The sequence below is a fragment of the Convolutriloba macropyga genome, chromosome 15, assembly GCF_964194025.1.
Source record: "Convolutriloba macropyga chromosome 15, txConMacr16.3, whole genome shotgun sequence".
In the NCBI taxonomy this organism is placed as follows: Eukaryota; Metazoa; Xenacoelomorpha; order Acoela; family Convolutidae; genus Convolutriloba; species Convolutriloba macropyga.
In genome coordinates, this window is record NC_134482.1 from 1868428 (window position 1) to 1880989 (window position 12562).

Below are 12562 nucleotides of genomic sequence, written 5' to 3' on the forward strand. Positions count from 1 at the left end.
TTTTTTTTCACTGGGATCTTAATGACCTGCAGCCCGGTTGTATAAAAACTTTATGAACTAACTCACCTAAAAGCTCTTTGTGTGTTTGCAGGTTACTGAGTCTGATAGGATATTATTAACCAGATAACAAATTTTTGAATTAATTCACTTTAATAAATTAAATTAGTAAACTTGTGTCTCCGTTTAATTTCTTTTTAAAGGACTTAAAATCATCATTCTAATATTTTTCACTAGGACACGTTTTTTCTCGAACAACGGGTGGGTGGTTGATAGTTGAAAAAAATATGATAGTTGAACGGGCTCTCTGAGGCAAGAATAACTAGATATGCGGGAGGAGCAAAAATATATGAAGCAGATGAAATACTGAAAGTATGCATCTAGCCAATCACAGACTGAGAACAATTTATTCTATTTTATATAGCGCTTATATGGCTGACTTCAGTCAGTCTTGTAGTTGTAGTTGAGCACTGCTTGTGTATTGTCATTACCCTAATTTCCATTTTTAAGTATATAATACGCCGTTATAATTCAAGTATTCCTTCAATAATTTCCTGAGTCGGTTAGTCTAAGATAACTCGGTAAATTACTTCGCGTGCAGAAATAAGTAGCACTAACACTTCATAAATTAAGGTTGTAAATAGAGCTCATAAACGTTCTGCTTTATATCAAGTAAGGTGGGGGAACTTTGAAATTATCCACTCCCAGTAATTTTTGCTTTCTGAGCATCTTAGAATCCAGTAAATCACTAAGACAACTGCTTCGCTATTTAAACCCCTGTGTTTTTCATTAGTTTTTCCTGTTTCTGAAAACGAAAACTCAAAGATGGTCAGTCGAGTTAACGTTGGTACAAAAATTGCACAACTAGAGAAAGATTAGCAAGACTTACTTGGAACAAACTTCTTGAGATAGCCAATAAAAAATTAACTAAGCAGTTTTAATTGGCTTGGTTTTGCATTCATTTTTTCCTTTTTCCTGATCCAATTTAAAATTAGGCGCCAAACTCACTCAAAAATTTTCTCCTCGCCTTAACACTGTAGCCAATAAACTTTATAATGGATGAACAGGCTTTTATGAAAAACATTTTCTTGGAACATATAAATTGTTCAACTAAAAGAACTTTAAATAGTTAAGAATCTTCCATTTGTCTGCTGGTTGCTACAAAATTAATTAATAAAAATTGCAAGTTAAGAGTTGTAAACCAAAATCATAAATAGAAATTTTTTTTTTTTTTAAAAATTTTCACCATTAGTGTGGCTAGGTGCGCATTTCAGTGAAATTTGCTGTACGATCGTTTTCTCGACGCTTTGAGCGCGTTCACATCAAACCTTGCATATTTTCATTAAAAACTTGAGCCGATAGAAAATAGTGGTTACTTATAGGTGAAATTTTGTACGTATTGAGGTTTTTAGAGTTGAATTTTTTCATCACTCTCAACACATTCACCACTGTTTTTCACTTCATTTTCTTTTTTTAGCAATAAAGATTTTTGGTAAATTAAGCGGTGATTTTTTTTAAATTTTCAATTCAGCGGTAATTTTTTTCACCGCTTTCAAGGCTAAAGATTGAATCATCATAAAACATCGAGTGCGATGACAGATCAGAATTAAGCCAATCATAATTCAACCCTTATTGATCTTCTGTAAAATAGCTGCAATTCGAGCTGTCTTTCATTCTCACTTGCGCGGACCAAAATTTTCCCACGGGTTTTGAATACAGATGAAATGATGCATTCTACATATAAACAAAATTAAAAGTATTAGAGCAGACGAACGGAAGAAAAATAGGAAATTAAGTGGGATAGGGTTCATTTCGAACATATGACAAGTTGTTACATTTTCAATTAAATGAGAGCTAGTTATCATTATAATAGGACTCAAATTTAAGGAGCTGATTTTAAATGTTTCACCATTTTACAATTCGCTTCGTCTGAGCAGATTTAGTTTTTTATTCAAAGATATTCTGCAAACTCTCTTGCGCCCAACCATGCTGATATCTCTCGATCCTTGAGTGCTACAATTTTAGCATTCGTAACTCCAACATTCTTCAATTCCGATTCGATTCTCTCAGCCAAACCGGGAAACAGGGTGTTACCCCCACCCAGAACCACATTTGCCCAGAGTTCATCGCGGATTTCCTCATCACACTTAGCAACTGCATTCTGGAGGGATTCGATCAGTCCGTCGCCTGCTATTTTCATCAGATCTGGGTTGAAAAGAACCTCCGGGGCTTGAAATTGGGCATCGTTAATTTCGAGAATCTCACCTTAACAAATATAGTTGTTAGCAGGGTTAGATTTGAGAACAGAATACGGAAAGAACTGGACACGAAATTTCGCATTTGTTTACTACCCCCTCTCTGAGAAAAAGCCTTTAAATTTTACAAACTTTTAGGGGACCAAGGATGGGGTTGTATCTCTCTTATAGCTACCTGATCTATAATTGTGGATCTTCTGTCATATAGGTTTCAGCTGCTCTTACTATTTTTGCTGATTCACTTTTGTTATTTGGTTAAAAATAAAAAAAAGTCTGGCACCAAAATCTATTGCCGAAAAAAGTGAGAAGAGGAAAAACACTAGTTTAAGCCTACCCAGGATGAGGTACTCGTCTAAAATGACTGGTGAAAATACCCATCTAGACCACTTTTGCCTATGAAAATACCCAGGCAGACCAAAAAGTCCTATGATCCAGACTTTGTCTCGCTCAGATTTTTGGTGCGTGTATTTGCTCGTTCGAAAATCTTTATAAAAAGACCAGTCCAGACCACAAAAATTACATGGTCCAGAATTTCAAGCTCGATCAAATTATGAAAAAAACTTAGGCAGGACAAAAAAGTACATGATCTAGATTTTCCCGCGTTCGTGTTTAAAAAAAAAGACAAATCTTTAAAATATAGCGCATGACGAAGACCTTAAAAGAATTTTTGCAATTGTTTATGAAGAGTAAACTGTTGATAAAAAGATAGGTAGTCTACAAGAATGTCGAAATCTTTATCTTTGATTTGGGGTCAAATTGAATGTTGACAACGCAGTTTGATCTCGCAGGTTTGTGCCCCGGCTTATGAAAAACAATGATCGACTGAAAAGTTTTATGAACAGATCAAACGCAACGCGACCTAATGAGTCTAAAATGACTCTAGCTCGACCCGTGAAAAGATTTTTGGTCCACGCTGAATGGGAGGCTCAACTGTGTAGTTTTAGTCAATAAAGCCCCCCCCCCCCTATAATAGAATTTTTGGTTTTCTCATGAGTCAAGGTTTCAATCTGGCCCAGGTCGAGGTCCCAGATCGAAAGTCGATATGTCCAAACCGTCCCAGACGGAAAATGTCTGTCCAGACGTTCGTGCGCTCACCAAAATTTCGTGCGTTCATGATCAGACTTTTGTGCGTTTTTCCCTGTTTCCAGACTATGTAAATTAGAACGCACGACACCCCCGTTGTGCACTCATCTGGGTCTGGACATACCGAATATCGGCCTGGGACCTCAACCTGGGGGGGGGGGGGGGGGCATACCATACCATGACGTGAGTAAACTTTATTTAAGAAAACTGACCGGATGGCAACGTGTATGTTGCAGGGTCTGCCACCTCAGTTGAGGGATCCGGTGCGACGTAGCACACTCTGGCTTTGATATCATTCGCAATTTCATACTCAATTGAAGTTCCAGAAGAGCCTCCTTCATCCACGATGAGGTTGACCAGATAGCCTAAAATCACAACATAAAACTGTTTTCTAAGTAAAGACTTAAAATGGAATCGATAAAATAAAAGCGGCCAAAAAATTTTAACGAAAACTGTTTTGCAGCGTTGATTGATTTGTTTCAGCATTATTATCCTAAGGCATAACAATTCCTGCATATTGGGAACAATTTGAACTTTTGTATTACTCAGAAAAGATACAAATCTCATATAACCTTGTATGATTACCGGTAATCATATGTGAACTTGTTTGAAACCAAGGATGGGCAACCCGGGAGGCCGAGTTGTTACTTCCATTCAGCTCAAAATATGTGAATTCTAATATAATCCAGTACGCTGATGATACTTGCAGTTGAAAAACAATTTCTGAATCAAAGTTACATCTTGAAAAAAGTATTGCTAAACTCATACTCTTTTTCAGGAAAAATGAGTTAAATGTAAATGAAAGCAAAACCGAATTCATTATTTTTGGAGCCCCTAAAAGAAACAAAATCGAAGAAATAGTTGTTAACGGATGTACAGTTCTCGAGAAAAAAAATGTGAAATACTTGGGAGTTCATGTTGACTGTAATCTTTCTTTCGATGAAGAAATAAAAAATGTACTGTAGAAAAATGGCTGTTGGCATAAAGGTCAATTACTCCATCAAAAATATATGTCCTGAAAAAACTAGATCTGCTTTACTGAACGCTCTTGTTTTAAGTCATCGGCATTACCCAATTGTTCTGTTCTCTGGTCTTAAAAAATCACTTCGAGTTACTCTAAATAAACAATTGAACTGGGGAATAAAGGCATGTTTCAATAAAACCAAATTTGACAGGACCACTGATCTCAAGATCAAACACAAAATCTTACCAGTAGAATACCTCATAAAGTATCGGGTTATTATATATTTTATAAAGCTTCTAAAAGCAGATCTACCAGCTTTCGATGAACTCAAGTTAGCCACCCTAAGTACTAAAATGAATGACCGTACAAACAAGCTGTCATTTGGAGCAAACCAAAAAACAAATATAATGCAAAACTGTTTTTCAAAAAAAGCAATTGACTGGTATAACGATTTGCCTCTCACCTTGAGGCGGAATATCCCTAAAAAGCGGGCTCTCAAAACTACAATAAAAAATCATTTCTGGAATGAGTTTCTAAAAGACCCAACGGTTTCTGAATTGAATTCTAATCTCAAATCTTTCAATTTCAATCTTAATTTGATTTAGTTTTAGGGCGTTTTTTAGTCTTCTATGAAATGTTAATTGGATGATTAGCATTTTTTAAAAAATTTTCTCTATTCTCGAAAATGTTAATTGTAGAATTAGCATTTTTAAAAAATTTTCTCAATTATAATTCATCTCTCTTAACTTGTCGATATTTTAGCACATTGTAAATTTAATACAATTTTAAGCTTTCACTATGTGTGACGTTTGTTTCATTTATACTTCTTAACACTACATTGCCTTTAAACTATGTTCTGTATTTTATAGTTCATAGTCAAAGGAATTAACAATGTTTTTCTTTTTTTGTCTTTTATATGTCAGATTGGGGTTGAGTTCGGTAACGTTGAGTAAGATGAGCGATGAAATTAAATAATTTAACGGTTTACGTAAAGAATTTTTGAAATTTATCCGTTAAATTGCCAGAGTGCATTGTAGCCAATGAAAGCTGGTATGTGTAAGAGGGTGGTTTGGAAGATGGAGGATGAAGACTGGAAAAATACCTTTTGAAACCGGGAAATTTGGGGGTTGCAATTTTGAAGAACCGGAAGTTTTTCGTTGGCATCCGCAGCTTAACTTTGTAACCTGAATACTTGTACTTTTATCGCTCAATTTTCAAGTTTTAGCGCTCAATTTATACAAATTTGGTGGTTGCTAGAATGCGTAGAAAATAAATGAAATTGCTCACGACCAGAGTAAGTTTTTTTGATAGGCTATGATTGTGTATATTTATAAGAACTTTTTGCGAAAACGTAAAACTAATTTTTTGAAGATGCTGAATGACATGCAGCTAGATACAATTTATTATTTTGAGTGTTTTCAGTATTCATGTTTACCAGTAATGTCGACTCCGGCAACTTTTACAGCCAGCGTGCAATCGTCCATTGGAACTCCTCTGTAGATTGGAACTACAAAAGTTGCCTCTGCTCCTGATTCAATCACCAGTCCAGTACTACCGAGTCCAGCAAACGCCAGAGTCATCAGAGCTGTGCTTAACAAAGTGACAGAAGGGATTCCCAGACTCGTCATTATATCTACCATCTCAGTTTTGATCTCACTCGCAGCTAAAATTAAAACATTTTTTGGACTAAAAAATACGAATTGTAAGATATGAAAATACTATTTAAACATGATCTTAAAACTTTCCAATGAGTCTAAAAGGCGCACCTGTTTCCAGAATGGACCAGTACTGGATTCAAATCAGAATCTTTTACTTGAAAATCTATCGTTCTAAGCATTATGTCAAATGGTATTAAGCCCAAAGCCACCCTTATCGGTACATATTTAGGTTATATTTATTCAAAATTAGGTTACACAAACTTTTTCTGAAGTTTCTACGTATATTAGAAGGTGTTATACGCATTTAAATTCGAATTCAAATACTCGATTCTGATTGGCTAATAATTGGCGCATACTTAATTACCCTGTAGCATCCTCCGGCCCGGAAGAAGATGTTGGGATAACTGGTACATTTTTAACAAGCGGACGGATGAGCGAACCTGTCGACGTACGTATGACGGTAGAGGGTGCGATGCTATCGGAGCCGGAATATCCTGAACTCGGATGCGAGCTCCTGAACTCGGACATCTTTCATAATGTTCCCTAATATTTTCATATTCCTCAATGCTCAGTCACGCTAGACATTTTTCCGTTGAACAAGTACTAAAGCGTCTTGTCAAGCTACGCCAAGCTTGTATTATGCTAAGTTATTTCTTTAGTTCTTTCTTCTTCAACTTCTCAAGTTAATTGAATGTCGTTAACTTATCGAATCTTGTGGACCGTAAAGATCATCATTTCTCTAAAGTCACCAAAAACTTATTTGAAAAATTTGCATTGAAAATTCCAACTTGCCAACGCCAGTTACAATTTATCTCACATAAGATCTACGCTTATAATTGCCAAAAAGTATTTGAGAATTATTCTTAGAAACGCAGAAGTTACGTATGATATTCGCCTAGAAACATCCATATGTTCTTCTCAAAGTATTATGAGTTGGTCTTACAATAAAATGGAGTTCTTATCACCTATTTCACATAATTTTGCGTTTTTATGTGCTCGGCCCGTCAGGTAACAGTTTTTGTCCTCTGGATTGTCCTATAAATTATTGGTTTATCCTATAAACTAATAAAAATGCAAAAACTGCAGAAAAAATACAAAACTAAAATCAGATTGGAAAATGTTTGCTTGTATCAGATAGGAAAGCTCTTTTTAGGACACGGATTCAGTACACAGATTCTGAGATCCACTAAAAGACAACGTTTCTTAATCAAAATTTTGGTTGGAATTGGAACTTTTGGAATACATTTTAACTTAGGTTTGAAAATTATCAAATTTGCTAGAGTGTTTTGGTTAATCCCATAGTTCTGGTTTTGATTCTGGTAACTTCACTAGCATGTTGTTATCGATCTAATACTTCGTATAGAAGAATTTTTAGGCCACTGGTTTCGAACAATAAACTCCTGACTTACAAATTGAGCAATATCTTTTGACAAGTTTTAACATTTGCCAAAGAGGTTTAAAAATTTGTCATGTTTTCATTATTTTGGCATACATTGCAACATTCACACTCTGATTTGTTTCCAGGGAATTCTTAAATTGCAAAAAATGCACGAAACTTGAAAACCATTGTTCTGTACAAATTTAGTGAAGGAGTTAATTGGGTATAGCCAAAACCAAAAAGACTCCGGAAAAACCCTTTTTCTCATTGAGGATGATTAGAAAGGTTTTGAGCAAGTTTATGCATCAACATCTTCATCTCATTGATAAACTACGCCGCGTTGAAATAATTACTCATTTGTGAATAAGTAGCAGAAAAAAAAACAAATACTCAAAGCGGACATTGTTAAAGATCTTGCTAATAGAGTAAAATAACGATGCTTGATCTACTCCTAAAATTATACGATCAGAAAAATGTCCTTGAAAAAGTGTCGAAAACTAATTGATCCTGAATAAAGTTAAATTTTTATACAGAAAGTCAAAATATTAGGAAACACATTCTATCGCAGGTCACTTTTAACCATTTAACTAAATCAAAACAAATTCAACAAATTCTGAATCAAGACAAATTCCGCAGAAAAAACAGACGGACTCACCGCCAGAAAAGACGGTTTGGCGAGCCACCTCAATATGCACAAAAAAATGTAACCGAAAAGAAAAATCGCAAAATTGATTTGTTGTTTATTGATAATAAAGCATATTTATAAAAACCTGCATAATTCAGAGTTCGTGAATTTTGACGTAAGTTCAATATAAAGTCCGAGAGAATAATCTATTCAGACAGTGTTTTCAGTTCCAGTTGAAGTGGAAAACAGTTAATAAAGTCGAGACAGATTCTTTTCATACCAAATATTGGCCGAGAACGGGCTCTTCATCCCATTTAAGGACAGTTTTTTCATAAATTGAGGCCTTTACTAAGGAAATGATCGTCGGATCAAACAAGGATGTTTTTTAAGTCGATTTTGTGGCTAGGAAAGATTTAGGTTGTAAAGATACTAGTCAAACGAAATTAAAATTATCTTTCTGCTCAACTCTAGACTCTCCAATAGGAAAACTTCACAGTACATTTAAACTTGCCTCTAAACTTCTGTTTAAAAAACCCTGCGCTTTAAACACTCCCGGGTTGACCAAAAGTTATAATCACAGAACTTTCATATTATGGACCATTGACTTCATAAATTGAAAAAGTTTTAAAAGATTGGTAAAACTATAACTTTGCCATAATTTTTTTTCTAAGTTAGTTTTTTAAAACATATTTTTTCCCTCCTTTTCATGATGTATTCAAAAATTTCAAAAATTTAATTTCATAGAACTCCCTTTTGTGAAAGTTCTATGACTGCAACTTTTGATAGACGCCATAATATGAAGTTATAATTTTATGGGTAATTTTTTGTTTATAGGTTCAACCCGGGCTTATAGGGATATATGTTTATTTGTCATGACATTGTATGATAACTGCTATCTTACTAAATTATCTCAAGCTGTGAAAAACATATCAAGATTGTGCAGATTGAGCAAGGTGCTCCATTTTTTTCATTGGTAAAAATTAAATTATTAGAATGAACCAAACTGAGATTCCATACCGCTGCGACCTTTGACCAGACCAACTTTGAGCGCACATGCACATGGTGCGCTCCAAATACATAGTCTAGTAAAAAAAAATTGAGCGTGCGTAGACTCTGTAAGGAACATGGTCTGATCAGAGGTCAGTTGGGTTTGGGGCCTCAACATTGTGGAGGGAATTAACTGACCAAGTGGCGAGTAGAGGACAACAGCCGGACAGGTAGTCGGATCCATCTGCAGTTCTTCACTGAACACATAATCCCACACCATCTAAACACAAAATCACAAATTCAACTTATTACCATGATATACAGATTATTGAAAAGATTAATATCCAATCACATGGAGCAGATGATGGTGTGAATTTTGCTATCATTGGACGAAATCAGAATTCGCGTTGAGTTAAATGAACAGTCTCAATTTTCTAATAAAAATCATGAAGTTTTGATGGGAGGGCTATTGGAGTCATTGTCGAAGTTCCTTAAATCCGGGTTATAGGTTTGGACAAATGAGTTTTGTCCGAAATTTGCCCGAATTTGTTTCTGACCCGAGAGTGCATGTTATTTTCGGGGCTTTCTCATTATACCTGCACAGAATATTAGCCTGCCCTTTTGGTATAGTTGAGATTCTTTGGGGGGGGGGGGGGGTACAATCTCTATGCTCATTAAAAATCTAATAAATCTTTAAACTATCGGAAGAAAAGAACTGAAAAGTGAGCATCATGTAATCAATTTAAAAACAGAATAAAATGATCTAAACATTTCTTAAGTGCAAATCATTTCACAGTCTGCTCAATTAAATGACCATGAGAATCGCGCTTGCTTGCATAAAGACAGCTAATTGATTCTTTCCTTTTACAACAGTTTATATCTACGCGCATGTTATTGTTCCGGGGTCGAGGTGTCACCGCTAAAAATCGCTAAAAGATGTAAGATTTGCGGTGAATTTGAGTAAAAGTGTAAGATTTGCGTTCAATGCGATGAATGCGGTGAAAAAAAACTTTTAAGCGGTGAAATTTTTTTTCAGCGCTTACGCGGTGAAAGAAAATTTTTCACCGCTATAAGAAGGATGCGGTGAAAAAAAATTTCACCACCACCAGTAGAATGCGGTGAAAAAAAATTTTTCACCGCTACCAGCAGAATGCGCTGAAAAAAAATTTTTCACCGCTAAAATCGCAAATCTTACAAATATTCACCGCGCTAATTTCAACGCTTATCTTATATTCACAGGAAATATCATTGCAGTAAGTGACATATGGCGCAGTGGATTACGTAGTTGGTGACACGCATGAGGTAGAAGTTCGAACCCTTCTACGACAGTTTCTTTTTTGTAAGAATTCCGTTGAATGCGGGGAAAAAAATTTTTCACCGCAACATTCAACGCAATTCTTACAAAAATTCACCGCTTTCAGCGCATTCAACGCTAAAAGATGCGGGCGCTTTGCGGTGAAAAATGTTTTTTTTTCACCGCTATTCACAGCTAATCTTACATTATTTTTTGACCAAACCTCGACCCGGGTTTGATTTTTGTAAAAAAACGCTGCACAACCCTTACTTGAGTATCAGAGCATTTCAGTGCCGGACCAGCATATATCAATAGTAAAACACAAATTCAGTTCTGAATTATTGCATATCAACAGTATTTTGAGTTCTTTATGGACAGTTGATCTTTAACATAATTAAATTGACGTCAGTGAGTTCGGCCAGGCTGAATTCTTCCTCTAGAGTCTGAAAAAATACTCGTATGCCGAAGCTATGTCAAAGCAGCATAAGATCATCATTTTATTGTTTATAACTGGTATTTATTATAGCAGAAAACACGCTCGTTATACTTTATACTTCAGCTACCTTTTATGTAATCACAAAAGAGTCCCTATAACTTAATGGCTACAAATTGTTACTCAAATAAAAAAAAATACAGCCAATCATCGGGGTGATTGAATCAGAAGAAAAGCAAACAGTGTGGTTTGGTGATAATCTCAATATATTTTTTTTCATGCAGTATAGTTTACTCGATAATCAGGACTAATTCGTGTCTTTTCGGATGTGAAGAGTACTGGCAATCCACAAGAAAACAAAATATCTTTAGACTGTTTCAGCGCTGATTTCGTCTACTTCCGGGTATGTCAAGAAATCAAATATTACGTAGCCATAGTTTTTTTTGCTTGTTACGCTGATTAGGAGACTTTAAAGTTATCATTTTTTTTCAAAAGTTTTTACCATAAATTTGCGTTTCGAGACAAAAATGAAAAAAAAACATCTAATATAGAGTTATGCATATCTGTATCAATAATAATAGTTTTCCCAAAACAAGAAACAACCATATCATGAACCAAGTGTTCAGGTTCTTTCAACTGGCCCAATTTAATATGAAATGTTTCTCTACATATAAACTCTTTGGACTCGTCATGAAATATGGCAAAGTAACTATAATATAATCAAACAATGGATAATTTTGTTAATGAACTGATAAAACCAGTAAATAGGTGAAATAATAATTAACCCATGACAACTTATTGTCAGAGAACGTATAAAATATTATCACGTATTAAATGAACATTATCTTTAACTTTATTCTAACAAAAATCAGGAAGTTTTGATGGGCTTTTTTCTCGAGGGAGCCATTTTTGGGGCACATTAAACCCGGGTTATATAATCGGACAAATGAAGACAATTGATTTCTATCATGCAGGAATTTAAATCCATTCCCAGAGCGCATGTCATTTTTGGGTCTTTCTCATTATTCCTGCACAGAATGATAATCTATCCTTTTGATATAGTTGATAGTCTTTGAGAGAGGGTGTATAATCTATATGCTCATTGAAAATCTAATAAATCTTTAGCCTATCGGAAGAAAAGAACCACAAAGTGAGCGTAATTTAATCAATTTTAAAAAAATAATAAGATCAACTAAACATTTATTTAGTGCAACACATTTAATAGTATGTCCAATAAAAGTACTACGAGTATCGCGCTTGCTTTAATGAATACAACTAACTGAATCCTTATTTTTATAAGCGTATATATATATATATATATATATATATATATATATATATATATATATATATCTACGTGCATATTAATATTTGGTGTTCCCATGAAGTGCTGCACTACCCTGAATTGAGTCTCAGAGGATTTCAGTGCCGTATCAGCATATATCAGTGATAAAACACAAATTCAGTTCTGATTTTTTGAATATCAAGGTTATTTTTGAGTTGTTTGAGGACCGTTTACCTTCAATAAAACTAAATTGAGATCATTGATTTTGGCCACGCTGAGTTAATTCTCTAGAGCCTGAAAACTACCCATTTGGCGAAGTTGTGTCAGAGTAGCATAGAATCATCATTTTATTGCTTTTAACTGGCATTTATTCAAGTAGAAAACACGCTTGTTATACTTAGGCTACTCAGTAGGGTATTACATCAGAGTACTTTTATTTTGATGGCTACAACTGGTTACGCAAATTGAAAATCAAAGGTATGAACAGTTATGATCGAATCAGATGAAAGTGGATTTAATAGTTTAGCATGAATTAATTTAAAAACTAGTGTTATAGTATTGTGTTGCATTTGATGAAAGAACTGAGGTGATGATATATAGAGA

The 12562-nt window shown here is 34.8% G+C and overlaps 1 protein-coding gene across 1 annotated transcript; it reads right to left on the minus strand.

Moving 5' to 3' along the window:
* Positions 1–1820: 1820 nt before the first annotated feature.
* Positions 1821–9516, minus strand: LOC142354543 (uncharacterized). Its single transcript, XM_075406860.1, has 5 exons — positions 9505–9516; positions 9146–9227; positions 5735–5962; positions 3548–3700; positions 1821–2262 (listed from the first exon to the last, which is right to left on the minus strand). The coding sequence occupies exons 1-5, from the start codon at positions 9514–9516 to the stop codon at positions 1949–1951; spliced, it is 789 nt and encodes a 262-aa protein (XP_075262975.1). The 3' UTR covers positions 1821–1948.
* Between the last annotated feature and the right edge of the window lie 3046 nt (positions 9517–12562).

Coding starts and splice junctions, on each gene's coding strand:
- LOC142354543 (XM_075406860.1), bottom strand. Junction 5,963..9,145: donor TGTCCTCTACTCGCCACTTG/GTCAGTTAATTC, acceptor TTTTAATTTTAG/CTGCGAGTGAGATCAAAACT. Junction 2,263..3,547: donor AACATACACGTTGCCATCCG/GTCAGTTTTCTT, acceptor ATATTTGTTAAG/GTGAGATTCTCGAAATTAAC.